At 50.5% G+C, this 22,155-nt stretch overlaps 7 protein-coding genes across 7 annotated transcripts; 3 read left to right on the top strand and 4 right to left on the bottom strand.

Annotated features, from left to right (window-relative positions):
- The first annotated feature begins 99 nt into the window (after nucleotides 1–99).
- Nucleotides 100–5,884, top strand: EJ05DRAFT_478282 (uncharacterized protein). Its single transcript, XM_033744425.1, has one exon. It carries the CDS (start codon nucleotides 440–442, stop codon nucleotides 5,777–5,779), a length of 5,340 nt encoding a protein of 1,779 aa, XP_033598720.1. The 5' UTR covers nucleotides 100–439; the 3' UTR covers nucleotides 5,780–5,884.
- EJ05DRAFT_478281 (PLC-like phosphodiesterase) lies at nucleotides 5,815–7,174 on the bottom strand. Its single transcript, XM_033744424.1, has 2 exons — nucleotides 6,911–7,174; nucleotides 5,815–6,850 (listed from the first exon to the last, which is right to left on the bottom strand). Exon 2 carries the CDS (start codon nucleotides 6,743–6,745, stop codon nucleotides 6,218–6,220), a length of 528 nt encoding a protein of 175 aa, XP_033598719.1. The 5' UTR covers nucleotides 6,746–6,850; nucleotides 6,911–7,174; the 3' UTR covers nucleotides 5,815–6,217.
- A 1,805-nt stretch (nucleotides 7,175–8,979) lies between these two features.
- EJ05DRAFT_488050 (beta-lactamase/transpeptidase-like protein) lies at nucleotides 8,980–10,665 on the bottom strand (the record flags this gene model as incomplete). The annotated part of the gene is made up of 2 exons (XM_033745664.1): nucleotides 8,980–10,434; nucleotides 10,519–10,665. 2 exons carry the CDS (start codon nucleotides 10,663–10,665, stop codon nucleotides 8,980–8,982), a joined length of 1,602 nt encoding a protein of 533 aa, XP_033598718.1.
- A 437-nt stretch (nucleotides 10,666–11,102) lies between these two features.
- EJ05DRAFT_95826 (DUF55-domain-containing protein) lies at nucleotides 11,103–13,125 on the bottom strand. Its single transcript, XM_033750098.1, has 2 exons — nucleotides 12,142–13,125; nucleotides 11,103–12,090 (listed from the first exon to the last, which is right to left on the bottom strand). Exons 1-2 carry the CDS (start codon nucleotides 12,809–12,811, stop codon nucleotides 11,540–11,542), a joined length of 1,221 nt encoding a protein of 406 aa, XP_033598717.1. The 5' UTR covers nucleotides 12,812–13,125; the 3' UTR covers nucleotides 11,103–11,539.
- A 2,549-nt stretch (nucleotides 13,126–15,674) lies between these two features.
- Nucleotides 15,675–17,484, top strand: EJ05DRAFT_441695 (general substrate transporter; the record flags this gene model as incomplete). The annotated part of the gene is made up of 4 exons (XM_033741999.1): nucleotides 15,675–15,789; nucleotides 15,844–16,163; nucleotides 16,214–16,302; nucleotides 16,353–17,484. 4 exons carry the CDS (start codon nucleotides 15,675–15,677, stop codon nucleotides 17,482–17,484), a joined length of 1,656 nt encoding a protein of 551 aa, XP_033598716.1.
- Nucleotides 17,485–17,654: 170 nt separating this feature from the next.
- On the top strand, nucleotides 17,655–20,177 carry EJ05DRAFT_95701 (HET-domain-containing protein). Its single transcript, XM_033750096.1, has 2 exons — nucleotides 17,655–18,311; nucleotides 18,361–20,177. Exons 1-2 carry the CDS (start codon nucleotides 17,873–17,875, stop codon nucleotides 20,088–20,090), a joined length of 2,169 nt encoding a protein of 722 aa, XP_033598715.1. The 5' UTR covers nucleotides 17,655–17,872; the 3' UTR covers nucleotides 20,091–20,177.
- Nucleotides 20,178–22,123, bottom strand: EJ05DRAFT_95735 (general substrate transporter). Its single transcript, XM_033750097.1, has 2 exons — nucleotides 21,988–22,123; nucleotides 20,178–21,932 (listed from the first exon to the last, which is right to left on the bottom strand). The coding sequence occupies exon 2, from the start codon at nucleotides 21,906–21,908 to the stop codon at nucleotides 20,265–20,267; it is 1,644 nt and encodes a 547-aa protein (XP_033598714.1). The 5' UTR covers nucleotides 21,909–21,932; nucleotides 21,988–22,123; the 3' UTR covers nucleotides 20,178–20,264.
- Nucleotides 22,124–22,155: the final 32 nt, after the last annotated feature.

Raw genomic sequence — 22,155 nt, 5'->3', positions numbered from 1 at the left:
GTCACGTGCACAGTCGCAGCCTATCACAGCCTGATTGCCTGATATAAGGCGCTAGTCCGGACATGGCTCAGGTGGAATCGGGGACGACAAATCACTCAGCATCAGCATCAGCATCACAATTCACTTCCCTGGCCTTCTCTTGTCCTGCATCGTCTGGCGTTCGAGAAACATAGAGTCTTTAGTCATTATATCTTACTCAAACAGTCCCAAACTTTCCATTTCCTGTTGTGTTTCCCTTTATCCACCGCCACCACGAGGTTGTAAGTGTCGCCACCAAACCTTTGTTGCGACAACACAACGTAAACAAGTCACAGCAATATCTCCTTTCTGTCATTATTCTCACTTTGCCTCTGCCATATATTGACTGGAATCTCCCATATCTCTCTCGTCTTTACCATCATATGCTGTCTGCCCTGTGTTGCTTAAAGATATACCCACAATGGCTTCCACTCTGGACTATGAACGGTTACGACAGCAGACTATGACCACTGGAGAGGATGCAGCTGTCACAGTCAATACCCGTGCTCTCATCGACAAGGTCCTCGCGCGTTACTCGAGCGAGTTCACGACGCTACGGGAGCTGGTTCAGAATGCCGCCGACGCAGGCGCCAAGAAAGTCACCATTACATTTGAGACTTCCCCGTCATTAGATATCCCAGCGCCACAGACAACGGATCGTCACCTCAGGCTTCAGCACACTATCAAGCATCATGCCATCTCAAATGTCGTAGTCACCAATGACGGCCAACCTTTCTCCGCGTCGGACTGGGCTCGTCTGAAGAGCATTGCTGAAGGAAACCCAGATGAGACAAAGATCGGCGCTTTTGGCGTGGGATTCTATTCTGTCTTTGCAGATTGCGATGAACCCTTTGTCATATCTGGGAGCAACACAATGGCGTTCTATTGGAAAGGCAACACATTATACACAAGATCTGGTCGACTACCACAGGGACATGATTCCTCGCTCACATCCTTCTCTCTGCCTTACAGAAATGTGTCGACATCTAACACGTCCATGGGTTCCTCGCCAGTTCCCGACCTTCTAAGCCTTTGTCAATTTCTAAGTACAAGCTTGACCTTTGTAGGATTGGAACAAATTGATCTTAACATCGATGACTGGAGCATCAGTACTTTCCGTAAGACCACATCGCCCGCCAGTGATCTTCCAATGCCGGCGGATTTTAAGCCTACCACTGATGGGGGCATCATGACCCTGCGAAATGTCAGCAGTAATACCGCACAAATCGATGCGACATGGAGTAACATCATCGGATGGGTCCGTGAACCTAAGAAACAAAGCGTCTTCAGACCAAGAGAAGACCATGGGAGCTCTGGGGGTGGTTGGAAAAGCTTTTTGTCTAAATTGACAATTGGCGGAGAGCCGTCGAAACCCCCGCCGAAGAAGTCTTCGCAGTCAATCGACGCACCGCCTGACGAGACTAAAGAAAGCGGCTCAGGTTCTTCTAGCGCTACTGTCTTCATAAGGGTCCATACTTTACATGTTCTGACAAAAGTCACGACCAGCTTCTCAAAGGAGCTAGAACGTGCTACGAAGAAACCCCCTCCGAAGAGTACTAGAGTCTCCGTGTTGACTTCACCCTTCGATGAATCATCGGCTTCACTTATAAGCCACAATGGCCGGACTTCTAGCCTAGCATCAAAGTTGTTCTCCTCTGTTCTACCAACAAACTCTGGACGCATATTCATAGGATTTCCTACCGGGCAGACCACAGGTCCACTCTGCCATATTTCTATGCCCTCCATCATTCCAACCGTCGAACGCGAAAGCATCGATCTGAACGCAAAATATATCAGTTCCTGGAACGGAGAGCTGCTACAAGTGGCTGGTATAGGTTGTAGACTAGCTTTCCTTGCCGAGATGCGAGGTTTACAGAGCAGAACTGAGCGTATGCTTAGCAATAGTGATGTGCTTGCAGACGTGGTAGCGAAGTCGATACCTGAAGCCATTCACATATATAAGCAATTCACATTCCAAGAGACGACACCTTCATCCAGAGTCGGTGCCATAATCGAACAAGGCTTTTGGACTTGCACCCATCAGACAAAGCGAACAACTTCAATGGTATTGCTCTCGACTCAGGGTATACTCCCAAGCCCGAAGGTTCGTATCACAGCGGAGAAGCTCAGCTTTCTCAATAACTTTCCTGTTGTCCCTGATGAGATAGTCTCGGCCGCTCCCGGCTTTATGGAAAGTCTGGTGTCGAATGGGTTTCTTTCTCAGATGACAGTCGATGACATCAAACAAGAATTGGAGGCCCGAGCCTTGAGCGAGACCGAGCTGCTCGAATTTCTCAAATGGTGTGGTGCCAAGGTCGCCGAGCAAAGGTTCACTACTGCTGAGATTCAGACTCTATTCAGATCAGCTATAGCTGATGTGCCCAATCAAAGCAAAATTCTGCAGTTGTCCTTGATCCAGACATTCTTGAATCCTGCCAAGATTGCGCCAGATCTGCCTCTTCCGCCATCAAATGCACCTTTCACAGCTACAAGTTCCATACCCATGCCTCAACTCAAGTCTTTCGGCTGGGTCGAGCTCCAAATCTTACCCTGGCTCGCCTTTGTTGTGCAACAGTCAGCTACCAATCGCGAGCTCCCTGAAGACATCAATATGCTCAGATCCGCTGCTTTTGCGGCCAGAGTTCTGTTAACGGTGTCGAAAGCATGGGAACAGTTGAACCAAGAGTCGAAGTTGAAAGTGGCGGAACTGCTAGGTCCACATACGGTAGTGCCAACCACGCAAGGAATGAAAAAACCAGAAGAAGCTTACTTACCGTCGGTAAAAGGTTTTAGTAATTTGGCGATTCTCACGACCCAAGGTCTGAAATCAAGATTTCTCAGCGAAATAGGGGTGCGATCAACTGTCGAACTGAGTGTGGCTTTCAAAGGTCTGGAGGGCACGTTCACGACCAGAGGCCGCGCATCTGCGCCAGAGGGGTGGGATCACGAGCAGATCCTGAAGTACTTCGCTTCTGTATTGGATGAAATACCCAAGAGCGATATAGAGCGCCTAAAAACTATTCCTTTCTGTTTGGCTGAGAAGGACCGTGGCAATTACCTCTGGAAGGTTTCAGAGCTATATGCACCGAGTGAAGGAATTCAGAGGATCCGGCTTCCGACTATCCGTTTACGCTCGCATCGACCTGACACTGCGGAAGGGAAACTCCTAAAGCAACTCGGACTTGTTCCATATCCCACCGTACAGACACTCATAACATGCCTCCGTCGCACAGCACAGGCGAAAGAAGCAAATTACCAAGATTACATTGGTATCATGAAGTACTTTACCAGTAACTTTCACAATAACCGCTATGACAAAGTAGACATGTCTCAGTATTCCCAGACGCTGTTTCTGATGTCGAAACAACGCGCGTTCCCTGCGTTATTCGCACCAGCGTCACTTTTCAGCAATGATCAAGCTGAGATTCTTGGTGTAAAAACAATACATGAAGACCTCAAGCCTCATGCAAATATGTTTGGAGTTGAAGCTCATCCACCTTCCATGATCTGTGTACAATCTCTCATATCTCAACCACCAAAAACGCTGAAGGAAGCCTCGCAGATGTTTTCATACATGGCGTCAAGAGTGAGTGAAAAAGACAAGGAATTGCTTGAGATGATATCAGACGCACAAATAGTCCCAATTTTCATCAGTATTGCTGAAGACGGAAGTAAATCATCTGTAACGTCTCATGAGCAATTCACGAGGGTATCATCCAGTGCGCAGGTCGTGCTGTCTGCCATGAGAACACCAAGCTCAGTCTTCATTGGAAAAGACCAGGAGTATAAAGACCTTTTGACATATGTCGACTTCGGTGAGCAAGCCAACATGTTCCTCCTGAAAGCTGGATCTAGGCATGAACCGAGTAGTATTGAGCTTCTTGGGATCGTTGCAGAGGATCCAGGCAAGTTTCTACGTTCTATTGGGGTAGATAAGTATTTGGAACTGCTTCGCAAGTTCGCAGACAACTGTACCAACATCAAATATGAGCAAGGTCTGTTTGAAAAGCTCAAGAGAACGCCTTTCTTGCTTGCACTCGAAGACAAGATGCCTGAAGGCGAGAAAGAGCTTGCACTCATTGACCTTGAGGACGATGAGGAGCCATATAAGATGAACTGGTCCCTGGAATTAGCGACTGATACAGTCGTCAATGATGATGTACGACAGTATGATCTTTTTCGACACCATATCAAGCTTGTTCCGCAAGAAGACTTGCTTGAGAAGTTCTATATCTTCCTTGGAGCAAAGAACCTCTCCAGTATCGTAACTAGTCGAATTCGACAGGGTGTACAAGTCCGAAACCAGGACAAGGCTCATCATCTACACAACGAGATCATTTCCCGCTCCCGGATTTTTCTCTATGAGCACGAGAAGGAAGGATCAAAGAATATCAAGCACAGCTCCAAATGGCTCAAGTCGAACCTCAAGCTTGTGCTGGTCGAGCACATCACTATTGATCACTCCCTGAAGGGCTCGAACATTACCAAGAAAGAAAAGAAAACGGCCAACTATACATCGAAAGACAAAACCCTTTCCATTACGGAACATTTTGACATGCATGACATTGGGCGAGAGATAGTTCCCATCCTTATTCAACGTCCAAAGCAAATGGACATCATGGCCTTCGAGCGAATCATGACTGAGTCACTTAAGCGCCTGCAGAAGAAGGGATACAACGTCGACCGCATTCTTCGACAACGTGAGATCGAAGCCACCGTACAAGAGTCACAACGTCAGAAACAGTTTGAAGAAGAGAAGGCCCGCCAAAATGAAATCACAAATACTGCCATGACGCCGTCCGATCCACGTACATCTATCGATAAAACAGTCAGAATGCCAGGTGCGTTCAGTCCAGACTCTCCACAGCGCCCAACCGACGCCGAGACCTCCTCCAACTCTCCTGAACAGGACTCCAACGACCCGCTCGACTCCCTCCGCAAAGCTGGCACAAATTTCTTTACCAGATTTCGTACTGGCTTCCGCGACTCCTCCACGCCAAACTCGAGCGGTCCCATATCCGAACCGACCCCCGATACTCCCAGATCCCCGGCGCAAGCTCAACGCTCCTCACAAACCCAAGTCGCCGATGCTATCCGCCGCTCTCGCCCACATGGCTCTTCGACGGTAAATTCCGCCCCAAATGTCCGGAGTATCGATGTGGCGCCTGATTCATACTGTGACGCGAACGCCGCGCACAACCTGACACATATGCCCGGTGATACCGCCGGCGCTCACGGTATCCGTTGTTTTGCAGCGCGAGAGTTCAATGGGGATCTACTAGAAAAGGTCCGCGGTAGCAGAGGCCAGTTCGGAGTGCTGCTGACATGTCTCGCCGGTATTTTTGGGCTGAGCAAAGAGCACATGCACATCTTCTACGACGCGGGCAGTAGTACGATTGCATTCAATCTGGGTGGGGCTTTATTTTTCAATGCCTGGTGGTTCTGGGCGTTACATGGCGAGGGTCAGGCAGAAGGCAAGCGGGCCACTATCACAGAGGTGTGGGATTACTGGTATATTGTGGCATGTCATGAGTTGGCGCATAATCTGGTCAAGGAACATAGTAGCGCGCATGAATATCTGTTGCAAGAGATTAGTTTGAGGTTCAGGGGTGCGTTTTATGGTGCTGTGTTCGGGAACACGGGGAGGGCTGGGGAGGAGAGGATGATTGAGGGCGGCGCGAGTGCGACTGCAAATACGAGTGTAGAAGGGCCAAAGGATGTCGGGGATCCATTCTCTGGGGAGATATGGGCACGCAGATGATTGCCGTTGGATGGATGCATGGATAAGTGGTGTATATGCTCGTTTGTATAGACTCAGTTACTACATTGCGCATTGCGCTTCCTATGGTATACCATATCTCATCTCTACCCTGTCAAGATCCATTCATGCTTTCACCAAACACTCAGGTCTATGCGAATTCGTCGCCTTTCCGCTGTCCAGACCATTTTCTGTGGCCACTGCGAACACACGCTCCGGGTAGTTTGAGATGATAGAGTCTACTCCATCATCAATAAGCTTGCTAATCGTCGCCTCGTCGTCCACTGTCCACGGCACCACACCCATCCCCATCCTGTGCGCCCGCTTGACCACCTCCGCCGTCACAAACGGCACATACCCCGGCGTATTCACAGACGCACTAGTCGGCGTACCATGCATCGGCGAGACGAACACCGCACCCGTGTCCGCCGCCGCAGCGACTCAATCCCCACCGTAGTGGGCGAGATTAAGGCCTCCCAGCCAAGGATATGCGCCCTGCGCGTCCGGAACGAGAGACTTAGCTTCGACGAGCGCGACAAGATCAGGATGCTGCGGATACCGATCGCGGATGGCGACCAGCGTGCGCCAGTCAAACGATTGAATCGTCGTGCGGCCCAGGAAACCGTGTTTCCCAAGCAGCGGCAGCAGATCCGTGACGTACGTCTCCATGGGGAGCGTCTCGTGCGGCGCCGTCGGGTCCAGCTTTGTCTCGAGATTGATGCGCACGTCCGGGTCGTCGTAGCATTGGATGAGCTCCAGCACTTCGACGAGCGTGGCGATGCGCGTGGGCGTGTGGACCACCTGCTGTGGGTGGTTGGCCAGGGGGACGGAGCAGTCGAGTGTTTTGACCTGCTCAAGGGTCAATTCGGCGATAAACTTGCCTACGTACTTGCCGCGGCATTTGTCGGCTTGGATGGAGTGATCGTGCCATATCACGGGCACGCGATCGGAGGTGAAGACTGTGTCCATTTCAAGGACGTCGGCGCCGACTTCCTGGTGTTGTTTGTGAGTCTTGGGGGACGGCGGCGCGGTGGGGGATTGTTAGGGAGAGCGGACTATTGCGTACGCGAATGCCTGGCCAGGTGGTTAGATGGTGGTGGGATCTTTGTTATGGTTTTGGGTGATTGTACGCACCCAGAGCGATTCCTCACTTCTCATACCGAGCCCTCCACGATGTGCCTGGACCTCGAGATGGCGAGGCCTGTTAAAAATGGCTGGTCGGGCATTGATGAGACTAAGTGAAGCCAACAGCCCAACTGACGCTCTCAACGGACTGAATAAACACATCCTGTGGCGATTCGCCGATCAATTGACACACTCTCAAGATTACAGATATTGTCCTGCGGGCAGTGAGTTTTAATATAACCACATGGAGCAAGTCGTTGGCGAACAAGCGTGCTACTCAGAAGAAAATCTGGAGCTACGCACGTCCGCCATGGATGCGGGATCGGACCGGCATATCCTTCTGGATACACCTCACCGGGGGTCCGTTCATGATCTGACCTATGGTCTGTTCAACCTCACCCGAGGTCTGCTAAAACATACCTAGAGGCCAAGGTCGCAAACTCTAACTACTTATTTCTACTAAGCCCCATCACATAGTACTTATATTCCTACATTCTTTTCGTTCGGGAAGTTAGAATCTAGATTGGAAAATTAACATGTAGATATAGAGAAGTGATGTACACTTGTACTATACTAATTACACACTATTAGAGTATAGGATTAGAGTGAGTTAGAGGCTGACTAGATAAACCAATTGGAAGTTGTGGAAAGACTTATGGTCCGAGCTTCCGGACCTCAGGTGAGTTAATAACAAACCCAAAGTGAGGTGCATAATCTCCGGCGTTTAGCGCTTAGTCCGTCTTTTGTGCTTCACAGGGCATGATATGGAGAATAGGTGGTGCCCAAGAAAGAACATAGCCAAAGCTAGAGGCGTAAATGGGCAGGGAAGTGGTAGATTTTGCGGCATTTTCTACTCGCGAATTACAGCGCAAGGTAACTCACCTGTGATTAGTGTGAAAATCTAAGCGCCAGTCTTGGTACCCCTTTAATATGCATAAATATCTGTTTCGCTTATTCTTCAATTTTATAAACATTTCTACTAGCACTTTACTATGTAGTGTGTTCTAAAGTATTAGTAGTATAGGTATATACTTGCTAGATATAATATGTTCCTACTTTCATGATCAATTTTTCTTAGTTTAAATAGAGGGCGTAACAAAGGACTATTACTGCTTAATACGGCCTCTTGTGCATTCGGTTATGCTTATTCACTATTATGCCTCATTTTAGTAATATGTCTAGATAAGCTGCGATCCTACAGGATTTGCCTAACGTAATTATCAACGCAGCCTGCTTCATATAGATGCTTTCGAGGGAAAATATATTACATGGGTATATAAATAGCCTTAAGGATCGCGATTGTGGGGATTCAGAGCCTAGCGTCTGTGTACAATCTGCAGACCCGCTACGATAAGTGGATAGACTTATACTACAAGCCCGAATACCCGAATACGTTTTTATGATAGATGGGCTGCAAAGTAGTACTAGTGTCATATGCAATAGCTGTAAGAGTAACTTAACGAAACGATTCGACAATTATCAAACAATCTGTTAACAGTAAAAAGGCTTACCCCTTCTAAGTTTCCACGACTCGATACTCCTAAGATAGTGTGGCACTATGCAGGTCAGGATGGAATACAGCTATAGTGTAGGGCGCAGCCTCTGCAATGTGCTATTGGAGATAGGCTATTAAAACAACGCAAAGGATGAGTAGAAAACAGGTCAGGAAATCTCCTATAACAGGGAAAATTTTACACTAAACTACTAGACACTTTTCCGGAGGTCTCTTCATATTATGTTTACAGTTTTTCTAGACACTTGCGCGGTTGTTACGTTCTATCGAGTTAATTTCATGTAGGATACTTAGAACTGGTTGTATCTCATATAACTGTCACTCGTCGCAAGCAAAACTTGCAAGTCACATCAAGTAATGGCTTCCAATGTCGAAAATTGGTTCGAAAGGATTCCTTATATTAAAGCAGACGTGATGGGAGCGTGTTTCGAATCTGAGAACCGCTTCCTCTAATCACAGGCCCGTTGATGTACTGAACAAGGACACAAAGATACCACTGTATTCTTCAGAGTCGCTCCATGGCTTCCTAGTTCTATAGCGATGATAATGATTAGGTGGTCTTGACCTACGTTAATTGTAGGTTGCCCGTCTTCTCTACTATATCATTTACATGTTCACTCTCAAACCATATCAGATCCTTCAGCTCCTCAGCGTATTGGATGCCGAATGCTTTCACCTGGCCTCCCTGGATCTTAAAGCCAGCTTTGAAGTGCATAACATCATAGCATCGCTGGAACGGCGGCGACGTCCAACGTGCAACAAAGTCTTCGCCAGCAACGTGCTCCAACGTCAACACATGCGCGAACTCTTTATCATATACTTCCGCGCGCAGTACCTTTTCCGGTGCGCGTAGCCACCAATCCGGCGAGTCGACAACCTCGAATGTCAACACACCATACCCGGGATGTGTATAACGCCCTGCATACGCCTCCAATCCCAGCGAATGCCCTGCCGCCGCATTCCCCTCCGCTGCTTTTGGAAACCACTTTTTCCGCGCCTGTCGCCACTCGCGCTCATCCTGATCACCAATCGCAAACCACTTCTGAACCCGATCCATGCGTCCTTCCCGCGGAACCCCAAGCATGTCATCCAGAGTCCGGTACGCAATAGCATGAATCGCCCCCGACGCTCTCTCCTCCACATTCCCCATCAACGCCAACGTCCAGTTCCGCTCCGGCACATACAGCATCCGCGAATTGAACCCATGCGTCGCCCCGTCATGCCCGATAATCGTCACCCCGCGGTACCTGCTCACCTCCCAGCCCAAAGCATACTCCTCCCTCCCATAGCTCGTCCGCACCCGCGGCCTCCGCAGCTCCGCGAAGCCCTCCTTATCCAGCAATCTCGGATCCTCCGCCAGCATCGCGCGCAGATACAGCGCATAGTCCGCCACACTAGAAATAATCGCCCCGTCGCCCGCATTCGCCGCGTTGCGCTCAAACCGCTGCTCCTCAAACCCCCGCGTCTCCTCATTCCAGAAATACGGCCGCGCAACGGCGCCCCCCTCGCCCCCTGCTTCCGCCGCAAGCGCCTCGTCAACGCTGTAGAACGTCGCGCGCATGCCCAGCGGCTGCCAGATCTTGGCGCGCATGTACTCGCCCAGCGGCGTCGCCGTGGCCGTCTCCAGGAAATGCGACACGGCGACGTACATCTGGTTGTTGTACGCGAAGCGAGTGCCGCGGGCGCCGGGCGCGAACGGGGGTAAGTAGCGGAGCCGGCGTGTCTCTGCGCGCGGGGTTGAGGATGCGGCGATTGCGCTGTCGTGGTTCGGCATGCCGGAGGTGTGGGTCAGGGCGTCGAGCAGGGTGATGTGCTGCGCGAGGTGCTTGTCCCGGAGCTCGAAGTCGTCGCCTAGGACGGATTTGAGGGTTGTGTGGAGGGAGTAGGGGTTGGGCGTGTGTTGCGAGTCTTGGATTAGGCGGAGGGCGCTCATTGCGGTGAAGGACTTTGTTGTGCTGGCGGTGGCGTATACGGTGTTTGCGTCGGCTTTGCTGGTGGGGAATTGGGCGTAGCCGTAGCCCTGAGGTGGTGTTAGATGCTTTTGCTTGGATTGGAGGGTGTGGTGTTGGAGTATAGGGGTGCCAAGGGGGGAGGATTGACTTACGGTTGCTACTGTTCCGTTGTCGTCGCTCCATGATACCGACAGGCCGGCGCAATGGAGCTTGCTGATTACTTCTTCGGCATATGCATCCAGTTCCGGTGTGATCGGACCGCCGTGCGTCGGAAATGGTGGTTGTAACGGAGAAGCCATTGTCGACTTCGCCCAGCTATGGATTCAAATTCGCACGACTTAAACTTCGAAACCTTGCGAGTGATATATCTGTATGAAAAGCTCTCGAGCTCTTATTATACCAAGATTTAATTATGACATGCAGATACTAAGTAACAGCATGACGCGTCCTCAGACAACTGTGTGTCGTCAGAGTGGGAGGCGGATCATCCTGAGCCATCCAGCTGAGCAGTTATTAGAACTAAGTATCCCAGGCTTATTTTTAGCGCCGACGATTGAGAATTACACTGCGGTACTACATCGCGACACCGCCTTTGAAGACCTTGAACTACTACTTATTATCGCTTAGTAGACTAATGCTCAGAACATGCTAGAAACATTGAGTAGTCTTAATCTTAGACTACCCCCAACAAATCTCCCAAAAAACACCCTAATAATACAAGACATACCTAACGTTTTCCCAAGACTAACGACTAGGAGAATATGAATAAGAAGACTCTATTCTTTCAACTTTAAATAAACGGTGGGTACTTTCTTAAGCTATAGGAGTGGTTAAGGTTATTGAACCTGGGTGTGGCTGGGTATTTCACTATGGTGGGAGAATTTATAGGGTTGGTTCTGAAGGGAATAAAGAGTCCGACTCTCTTCTTTTTGAGATTCTACTCGGAGCGCTAGTTGGGACAGGATGTTCATATGTAGGACGTAATAGTTCCGTCTCGTTTTCCAGCGACTTTACTCGGTTCTAGTGAGACCTGTTCTCCTTGCAGCCGTTTCGTGATATGCTCTAGCTGATGCCGAAGAGTCCGAGAGCGCGGAGAGTCAGGGAAAGAATCATCTCGAACCGTAGGTATATAAGCTGGCGAGGACAAGAATGGCGTTGCGCAACTGCGTCTCATCAAACGAGCAGGTTGATAGAAGTGAATTCTTCCCTCTCCTCAGTCGCAAGGTAGGTGTGCGGCTCGAGGAGCGCCGATGCAGATATGGCGTTGACGGAGAACTGCGTTACGCCGTGCTGCTCGGAGTTATCAACAGTCTCGTCCGCAGCAGCAAGCATGCGGTCTGCAGTGGCCAACTCCGCCTGCAGATCTCCATTTGATACCTGCGGTAGCTCCGCGGCCTCCTCGCCCGTGAGCTCTTCCAGATCGCTCATCGATTCAACTGCGTTCTCCAGGTCGGCTTCGTGCTCTGCAGCAGCGGCAGCGGCGGCGTCTTTCGCGAGAGATAGGACAAATTCCCACTCTGCTGGTGAGACTTTCTGTACGCTGAGGCGCGTCTTTGTGAGAGCTTCCATGCTTGAGAGAGCGCCGGTCCGGTGCGCTTTGAGCATGTCGAGAGAGACCAGAGACTTAAGTTTCTCCTCAAGGGCAACCTTAACGCAGTACCAGGTCGGGCTTTGCGGGTTCGACTTTGCGTCATAATACGGATGTTCCTTGTCGAACGCAGACGCTGGTCATAGATATTAGCATGGCTCTTCAACAACATGTTCTTGGCATTTACAGTCAACTCCAGCTTCCTCAACGATCACCATGACGCCTACAATCCCGGGATTGCGAGTATTCGAATGGTAGAAGAACGCTTTGTCGCCCTTCTTCATCTTCTGCATGTTGTTTCGTGCTTCACGGTTGCGGACCCCGTCCCACGACTCCGGGTGTTCACAATTGGCAAGGTCATCAACGGAGAACGCGACATCTTGGCCTTTGACAATGCGGGAGTCCGGCTCAGCTTTCATGAGCCAAAATGCAGTTTCTCTGTCATGATCGCGTTCTGGAGCAGCTGCTTCTTTGGCGGCTGGCTTCGTTGCGATGGCGCGTGCTTTAGTGGTGGACTTTTGCACAGCAGTGTCACCACGTTTGGGTTTGCTGACAGGCTTCGCACTCGTGACTTTCGGTCGGCCACGTGCTTTCTTGAGAACCGGAGGCTCTATGCTCTCGTCGGCCTTGCGTTTCCTGCTCGAAGGTCTTGGTGGTTGAGGCAATGGAGGCGGTGGAGATAGTGATTTGTTCGCTGGGGCAGCCGCACTCCTGGCGCGCGTAGATCTCCTCACGGGCGGCTCAGCCGTTGATGCTTTCTCGATAGCCACCGTAGCTTTACGAGGCCTGCCTGCCCTCTTAGGAGGAGGTTCTGCGCTCTTCAGGGAAGTCTTTGAGATTTTTCGCGTCTTGGCCATGTTGAATTGGATGTGTTTTGCGAGGAAGAGAAAGATAAGTTGATGCTGGCGTTGACGTTCCTGAAGCTGGAGGTGGTCTCGTCGCGTTTCGTTCCAGCGCGTGCGCACGGTCCTCCTGTCAGAGTAGACGAGGCGCTAGTGACGGTGGTGATAGAAAGTGAATAGTCTTGTTTACTCAAACCCAGTCATGGTCCTGAACAATATGACAGACTCTACAGGATACATGATGACATAGGAAGCCGTAAGCTGTGAACACAGTCTATTGCGCTATGCAAGGTTCTAGACGTAGCTCTTCCACAAACCAAAAACACTGCTCACTTAGTATTGATACAATCTCCTTTTGTTCATGAGGTGCAACCTAGGGTTCGGACTCGCGTGACCCCGAAGCCTGTGTATACCTTCTCCAAGATCAGAAAGGTTGTCTTCCCTTCGTGCTTCATATCCGGTGCTCTTTTCCAGCTCAACACTCTAGCATGTTGAGCGTTCCGGTGAATCACACTGTTCAAACCTAAATAGTGTAAGCAGGTGAGAGGTTAAGGTGCGTGCATTATGAATGGGACAGTGTTGGAGGCCAAGCTTGTAGTCTGAGTCTCATGGCTACCTAGAATGATGCCATCATCAAGAATGGTATGTCGAGCCTTCGATCAGTATTTGTAAAGATTTATCCAGATGTAAGTCAGCATGTCTATCCTTTGACGGATCAGCTTGGCCATGGCACTATTAAACGCTTGCAGGAAGAGCTGTCAACGTTGAGCTGTTTAGTCAGCGCTAGAAATCAGTGGGTCTGGTTGCTGTTTGCGTTGGTTGATAATCGTAAGCACCAATGCATATTTGATGAACAGCATCGTATGTGACTGAATTGATGCCGAGGCCAAATCGGTCCTCACTGTTCGTGTTCTACATTCGCCATCTCTTGTCTACTTCTCATTTGAAGGCGGGACTGGGCCTTCCAACTAGGATGTGTGCAAGCAAGCAGTAGCAGTTCAGCAAGTCACATAGAACAAAATTCTAGTTTGCAAAGGTACGAAGGCCGCCAGTCAGAACTTACTTGAACGTAAGACGAAGCGGGCCGAATAGCTTGACTCGCCAATCGTCAGGTGTCGTGGAGCGGCTGTTTCAACGAAACATGACAGGGGCGGTCTTCTCTCCGTGGCCTCCGTCGATAGATGTGGATTTGTGGCTTAGTTCTGTAGGGTAATTAGTAAAGTTCCCCGCGGTGAAAGCGGAATGATCAGACTTGTTGGGCGGCGTAGCATCGGAGGAAATACGGAAGGTCTAACGTCATGGCTCTCTGATTACGCAATAGACTCACTGCGTATCCTATGAGAAAGACATTCTGCACGCGGTAGGTACCATCATCTGGTTGGTTGTAACAGTGTTGATTTGGAGAACGGACCTATGATATCTAGTTCCGCGTTGATTAGATCTTGTAAGCAACAACACTGGTATGTAGCTGAATAAAGATGGCTGGATTCGCGCAAAGATGCGCCTGATAGAGGAACCCGGCACACGGCAGCCCGGCCACGGACCAGGCTTGGATTAGAGCTTGCTATGATTGGTCAGACAACCCTCAGCATCGCGGAGTAAGGCTCCGTGCACATGGGGAAAATCGGGACCATGTGGAGAGAAGTGCCGGTGCTGGGATTGCGGCGTGTAACTGTGTCTGCAGTTTGCGATGTGTTAGAGTGCATGCCTGGATATCAAGTTGCGGCGCAATTGCACAAGGAACTTGAATGTATCGGAGCCAGAAGAATTGGCCGAGCATTAGGAGACAAGGAAATAAGGAGCCAACGAGACAATGAGCCACAGATGTCATTGGGTCAACACGACGACTCGAGACAGTGAGGACGAGGGCGAGGGCGTCGCGTGACGGAACCGGGATAGAAGAATCATGCCCAGGTATTTGGCGTGTTTGGCGTGTTTGGCGTGCTTGGCTGTCGCTTCATTGCAACATTGCCCGCCAGCGCCAACGTGTTCCCCAAAGCTTCGCATGTCGATGAATGCTGGGCGGTGGACCGGCAGTGGGCCTAAGTGGGCACACAACACTACGACAACACTACAACATACCTTGGTCTTGTTACTCGTATGTTGGACCTCCGCAGATTCAATGCTCAGTATATCCCCCGTAGAGCTCCTCACTTCCGATTCGTTGCCACGGGACAAGGCAAAGACTTGTCCGACAACAGCAGGGCACGAAAGAGACGATGCTGATTTCTGCACATGCACAAGCGTCTGTGATGCATGGCCACAGAGGTGCATTCTTACAGGTGAACAGACCGACATGAGGCCCTCCATTACTGGAATATCCGACATTCCGCAGTGCAGTGACCAGCTAGGTCCAACTAGCTACCAGACCAGGATCACAGTATCATAATAGCACCAGCACCAGTACCAGCAGCACCAGCATCAACACCAAGCATCAGCACTATCAGACGCTCGGCCGGGGACGGTGGGGCGCAACAGGTGGAGGTGGAGTCAACCCAGCCAGCCCAGCAATTCATTCCCAGCGATGAGATAGATGCCCGGTTCTCTGCACTCTGCACTTCTGCACCACCACTATCCTGGGACCCTGTAACGTAACCCCTCTACTACTTCTCTGGGCTTAGGGCTTGATTCACTGGACTGGCGGCTTGTTTCCCTTTGCCCAGCCGCTCCCTAATGGCGGCCGTAGACATGCTTGATCTTATCCCCGCTCTATCTGTTGAACATCCAATCGTATCAGCTGCGACACCATATATATCCCCTGGGCCCTTCCCGTCATGCTGCACTTTTTTCGAATCCCGTTCGACTTGCCTTGTCGGATCCTAACTACCTGATCTTGATTCTTTCCATCCTTCAACATTTCTCCTGCGGACCATTCACCATGTTCCACCACAAGAAGAATATGGGCGATACCCCGAAGGAGGTGCTCAATTGGCGCATGTGGTATGGAGTATTTGTCTTCGGCATGATGGGTGCTGCTCGTGGTCTTGATGAAGGTAGGATTTATTTCGTCATCTTCCACTTGTCATGCCCCCTCTAACTTTGCGTAGGTCTCATTGGAACTACCGCCACCCTACCATCGTTCTCCAATCAGTTCCGTCTCAAGGATCCTGCCTTGAGCGAAGCTGAACAGGACAATAGACTCTCCAATATCACGAGTATGGTCCAGCTCGGCTCCATCCTTGGTGCTCTCATCGGCTTCTACATCACAGACAAGATTGGCCGTCTTTGGGCAACTCGTGAGTTATGTGTCGTCTGGGTGTCCGGTATCGCCATTTATCTAGGAGCTGCCGCCCACGGAAGTCTGGGAATGATTTATGCTGGTCGTTTCATCGCTGGCATCGGCATAGGGCAGACTACTGTCGTTGCTGTGAGTCTCAGCTTCCTATACTGGTCTGGCACACATTGACTCGTCACTAGCCAACATATCTCGCAGAGACAGCCCCAAGAGCCATCCGTGGCCTGTGTGTCTGTATCTTCTCCGGAAACGTGTACCTAGGTATTATGCTGTAGGTCATAACATACGCAACGAACACGCTCACATCTAACCTGAATATAGTGGCTATTTTGCTGCATATGGCAGTAGCCTGCACATCGCCAAAACAAGCTCTTTCCAGTGGGTGAACTGCAATCTACTCCACATCTACTTTGCATTCATCATCTTCACTGCTAGCTGGTTCGCAAAAGAATCGCCTCGATGGCTCATCAAGGTGGGAAGACACGAAGAAGCAGCCAAAGAGATGTCAACCCTCCGGAATCTGCCAATCGAGCACCCCTACGTCCAGACCGAGATCATTGACATCAACGACCAACTGAATCGTGAACGCGAGGCTACTCTAGGTCTTGGATGGATGGGATACGTCAAAGAGCTTTTTCTAATCCCTGCCAACCGGTACCGTGTTATGCTCTCCGTCATGTCGCAACTGCTTGGCCAATGGTCTGGCGCAAACAGCATCACGATATACGCCCCCGAGTACTTTGAAATGGTTGGACAGACTGGCACAGAAGAGAAGCTATTCGCCACCGCCATTTTTGGCGTTGTCAAGTTCGTATCTGCCATGCTCTGCGCCTTCTTCCTGATCGACTGGATCGGCCGCAAGCGCGCATTATACACTGGTATTTCGCTCCAGGCCTTTGCAATGCTATACATGGCACTCTTCCTCGTCATCGACACAACTGTGGATGACGAAAGTATTCCTCAGAGTCCATCACAAAAACGGGCTGCTATTGGAGCCATTGTCATGATATACCTGAGCGGTTTCGGATGGGCTATGGGCTGGAACAGCATCCAATACCTGATTAACTCGGAGATCTACCCTCTACGCCTGCGTGCCATCGGTGGCTCACTCGCCATGACTGTGCATTTCGCAAACCAATACGGTAACTCCAAGGCTGTGCCAAGCATGTTCACCGGTCTGACAACTGGTGGAACCATGTTTTTCTTCGCCGCCATCACTTGTATTGGCCTGATCTGGGTGTACTTCTTCTTACCGGAGACCCAAGGCAAGAGTCTCGAAGCCATGGACGCTATGTTCTCACTCCCATGGTACCTCATCGGCCGCAAGGGCGCTCAAATGACCCAGGGCATTGGAAGCACTGCTGAGGTCTACGGCATGGACGAAAAAGTGCCTGAGATTGAGACGTTGGAAAGAATTCCATCAGAGTCTAGGGAGAAGCGTGCAGATGCATGAAAGAATTATTTCACTGTATATGACGCTTGATATAGAACATAGTTTTCGAAAGTATGATGAAACGAAACAACAAAAAACTAGAACGCTTCTTTATGTTTGTGCCTTGTTGCCTTGAATTATGTGGGGGCCGCGCCTAATGCCACCTCTCCCAGAGTCCTTGCAGTTCATCGCAATATGTTCACGTTGCTGGATGTCATTCATAACTCATTACGTCTCTAGCCTATAACTATTCGAGAAGTCACTGGCACTCAACTACGACGTTTGTGTTCGTCATGCTCGTCATTCGAATCACCAAAGACGTGACACAGCTGCAAAATTTATCTGGCAGTCAGGCGAAGGGCGTCTCCGTTGCGCTGACTTATCGAGATCAATTGTCATACAGTTTAGCATGACTGGTGACGGAATTAGTCACATTCACTATGTACTGTCACATCAGATACCGCCTCAAGTAACCACTGCCACAGTCGTAATACGCGATGCTCATGAGAGTTATTCTGCCGAACAAGTATGTGCTGACTGCCAGCATCTATCAGGTGTGCTTTCCACAGAAGCACTGAGAATAGATGCAAGGCTGCGAACATCCAGAACCATAGCAGACATCCGAGAAGGTGCGTTGCAGGGTTGTAGACTGTGCAGCATCTTCATGGGACAGTTTGACACGGTCGCGAAAGACTTACTGGATGTGCATCGACGAAAGCGCGCTCATATCACGACAAGATACTATGAAGACGACGGTCATGTAGCGATGACGTTTCGGTGGAGAAGTGATTGTTGGCGAGCGCTGAAGATCAAATCTTTCACTCCGTTTCTGTTTCTCAGAACCACATGTACGTTTTTGTGGCTGGTTCGATGAGGGATATTGCTGACTCTTTTTAGTACCATCACTCGGACCCGGTGTGTGGCCTATGTCATCTCATACAGATAACGACACGACATGGAGCATAGCCAGACGATGGCTCTCGCAATGTTTGGATGGCCATTCAAGGTGTGATCTTGCCAGTCCGTTTCGGAGACTGCCATCACGGCTCATCGATATTGGAGACTCTGAGGAGGGCATATTTCCACGGCTATGCGCAACCCAAAATCTCGATCCCCAGACGCCTTATTTTACCATGTCACATTGCTGGGGCGGCTTAATTCCCTCACGTCTCTTGAGTTCGAATCTGCAGGAGTATTTACAACAGCTTCCACTGCATTTCATATCTCTGAAGTTCAGGGAAACAATGGCATGTGTAAAGAAGCTTGGCTATAGGTACATATGGATAGATTGTCTCTGTATCATGCAAGACTCCGCGTCAGACTGGGCAGCGGAATCGGTCTATATGGGAGACTTTTACCGGAATGCGCTGTGTAATATTGCAGCAAACAACAGCGATAGCTATGAACACAGTCTATTCACCACCCGAAACACACTTGCCATCGAACCTTGTTATGTCAACGTCATGGAAAGTTCAGGGGTTACGTCGGCATTCTTCTGCATCACAGCAGACATCTGGAGTCGTAAAGTAGCTGAAGGACCGATAATTCGACGTGGCTGGGTCGTTCAGGAGCTCGCACTGGCTCCTCGCATCTTGTATTTCGATCAAGATCAGCTTTACTGGCAATGTCGTTCTTCGAGAGCATGTGAACAGTATCCTGAGCATGACTTGTCCCACAGCGAGCACATCACCTTCATACCGCAGGCTCCCGTGTCCAGCGTGTCACACACCCCTTGGATGCTACAGAGTGATATCAAGGCTGATCGAAGATCGGAACGGGCGGAGCTTGAGCCAGGTTCAACGTGGCGTACGATCATGGCACGATATAGTGAATGTGCTCTATCTTTCGAGGAGAAGGATAAGTTGATTGCAATCTCGGGCGTAGCTCGTAGGTTTGGTAGCGCATCGGAATATTTCGCCGGAATGTGGAAGGCTGACCTGCCTATATCACTGCTCTGGAAAACATATTTGCAATGGCGAGGTGGTGGCTCGAGAAGAAGACTTGCTTCAGGGACGCCTACTTGGTCCTGGGCTTCCATCAGCGCCACGTTGGACTTTCCTGACACAAACAAGAGCAGGCCCGACATGGTAGTAGAATTGCAAGACACGCCCTTCCCGTCGTATAAGGCAGAAGTCATCGAGGTTTTCACACAAAAAGACACAGACGATCCTTTCGGACAAGTTTCCAAAGGGCACATATGCCTCGACGGAGCGCTCACAAACCAGAAAGTGAACCCGTTACCGAACCCACGCAACGACTTCCTCAACGGCAGAGCAGACCGATACTCCGATGGCGAGTTTGTAATCGCGTGTCAGTTCGACAGTCCGACCGACACAATGTCTCCAGGCGTGTACTTCTTTCTCGTCGGCGATGCATACATACATCCAGGCGGATGGATCACAGCCGGGCTTATGTTGCAGAGGACGCTGTCCAAAGGCGAATACCGCAGGCTAGGTGTCTTTTGGATCAACCCTGGTCCAGATCTTGCCATAAAAGGGTACGATCAGAAGCGCAGCATGGCTTCCTTCATGCAGAGCTGCCGTGGCTTTGCGGAAACGTCCGACACGACCGAGTGGCTTGAGAGAGGGAGGAGACGGACACATTCCTGCACAATTAAAATCATCTGAGATGGACGGAGTTAGCAGTCTCCTATTCCGATAGCTTGGAGAACTACATAAGGGGCCGTGACTAAGGTCGAGAACGAATGAATGTGATCAATATCACTACTTCGATACAAGTCGCAATACTCAGACTGCAAACAACGCACCCGAGAAGTCTGACATAGCCTATCCCGCTAAAACCTACTGTATAGCAGTAGCAGCTTCGCCATCGTCGCCACGGACAGACTCCATCATCCTCATCCGCTCTTTTCTACCCTTTTGGATGGACATGCTCATCTTCACCGGGTGAACGCCTGGAGTCTCAAATACAGCATCAATCTCCTCCAGACTCAGATTGCTCGTTTCCGGAAACACAAAGAATGCAGCTATGAGCTGAAACAAATTGTACGCAATGTATACTGTCCAGATCTTGTACCCAATCTTTGCTATCCCGATGGAGATGCCGTATGCTTCAATAGCGCCTGCCGCACCTTGAATCAGACCATAGAGGCCCATCCCTTTTGCGCGCAGCGGAAGCGACAGGATTTCTACGGGATAGAGATTGTGCATTGTGGCGATGAAGAGTGCAGAACAGACTTGGAAGATAAACATCCAAACGATGGTCAGTACTGACGTGGCCTTGGATCCAGTGACAGAGTACTGCCAGGAAGTTATAGTCGCGAGCGTCTGCATGGTGATGACGGATACGAGGCCAGCAAAGATGAGAGTGCGTCGCCAGAACTTGTCAACCAGGAATGCGCCTATCGACGTGAAAACGAAGTACGTCGCTGTAAGCCCCAGATTGATGCCTAGCTGGTCGATGCTCTTTGTAATTCCGACCGTTTCCAAAGCTGGCGTAGAATAGTACGACACGATCGAGCCCCCGTTCCAGGACTGGAAGCAGGAGTATAGGACGAGGACAAGAAGTCTGTAGCGTACGATCGAAGTCGCGAAGACTCGAAAGTCCCAGGCCGCCTTGAAACTTGTCCGAGTCGTCTCGAGCGATTCTTCGATCTGCGCCAGAATCAGCGCGACGATTGGCTCGTCCACCGAGCCAGACGTGGTCTGGTATCTCGCGATAACCTTCTTTGCCTCCTCGCGTTTCCCTCGCTGTACCAAGTATCGGGGTGACTCTGGAGTAATGAGATATATGAGCGAGCAGACGATCAACGGAAACAAGCCTTCGAGGATCAATGGAATCCTCCAAGCCCAGTGACTGCCAATAGTCGAGAACCCAATCAACGCAGCATTCATCGCCATACTGCCAACCTGGAAGCACGCGCCAAAGATACCAACCAGCCGTCCACGCAGATGCACCGGCGCAACCTCAGCCATGTACTGCGGACTCGACATCAGCGCCGACCCAAACCCCAGAAAAAACCTCCCAGCCATAAACGTCGGCATATTCGTCGCCAGTCCTTGCATAAGCGCCGCAGCCAACACAATAAAATTCCCCAAAAAACTCACCCCGCGCCGCCCGATCACATCAGAGAGCGCCAGAAACGGCGCGCCGCACACCGTCCCAATCCTCATCAGCGCATTGATCGTCCCAAACGTGCCCCCGCTCGTCCCGAAGCCGAAGTAGTCGTGCCAGAGCTGAAATGCGTTGATCCCGCCGATGACCGCCCAGTCGACCCCGTAGCCGGCTTGGTTGCAGCCTTGCACGAGCATGACGCCGCAGATACGCAGGCCGGTTAGGGAGCGCATGTTCATGGACTGGCGGGACAGGTTCATGAGGTCTTCCTCTGTGATGCGCTGTACTACGACTTCTTCGACGTGGACTGCGCTGAACTTCTCCTCCGCCGCCGAGACGCCGCGGTCCATGGCTTGCCTGATTTCTCGCATCTTGGGATTGAGTTATCTGGGTGTCTGGGATTATGTTAGCGAAGTCGTTGCTTCGACGCATTGAGTGTGGTCAAATTACCTACCTGTCTCAACTTGCTCTTCTAGACACAAAAGAACGCGGGATGCAATTCCAAAATCACCACTCATACAAGATGAAAATCCAACACACGTCCAACGTACTGAGCAGAAAGCAATGGCCGCTCTCTAAAACTAAGCGCCAGTCCACTATTGTAGCAAACAAAACTCC

The sequence above is a fragment of the Pseudovirgaria hyperparasitica genome (genome assembly GCF_010093815.1).
Source record: "Pseudovirgaria hyperparasitica strain CBS 121739 unplaced genomic scaffold EJ05scaffold_12, whole genome shotgun sequence".
NCBI classification, from domain to species: Eukaryota; Fungi; Ascomycota; class Dothideomycetes; order Acrospermales; family Acrospermaceae; genus Pseudovirgaria; species Pseudovirgaria hyperparasitica.
This window is presented reverse-complemented; position numbering and strand designations above follow the sequence as displayed.

Bases quoted from the DNA above. Each gene is read 5' to 3' on its own strand.
- EJ05DRAFT_478282 (XM_033744425.1), top strand. From the start codon at position 440: ATGGCTTCCACTCTGGACTATGAACGGTTACGACAGCAGACTATGACC.
- EJ05DRAFT_478281 (XM_033744424.1), bottom strand. From the start codon at position 6,745: ATGGACACAGTCTTCACCTCCGATCGCGTGCCCGTGATATGGCACGAT.
- EJ05DRAFT_95826 (XM_033750098.1), bottom strand. From the start codon at position 12,811: ATGGCCAAGACGCGAAAAATCTCAAAGACTTCCCTGAAGAGCGCAGAA. The intron at 12,091-12,141 runs GTAAATGCCAAG...ATCTATGACCAG, and splicing joins TGAGGAAGCTGGAGTTGACT to CGTCTGCGTTCGACAAGGAA.
- EJ05DRAFT_95701 (XM_033750096.1), top strand. From the start codon at position 17,873: ATGACTGGTGACGGAATTAGTCACATTCACTATGTACTGTCACATCAG. The intron at 18,312-18,360 runs GTACGTTTTTGT...GACTCTTTTTAG, and splicing joins TCTGTTTCTCAGAACCACAT to TACCATCACTCGGACCCGGT.
- EJ05DRAFT_95735 (XM_033750097.1), bottom strand. From the start codon at position 21,908: ATGCGAGAAATCAGGCAAGCCATGGACCGCGGCGTCTCGGCGGCGGAG.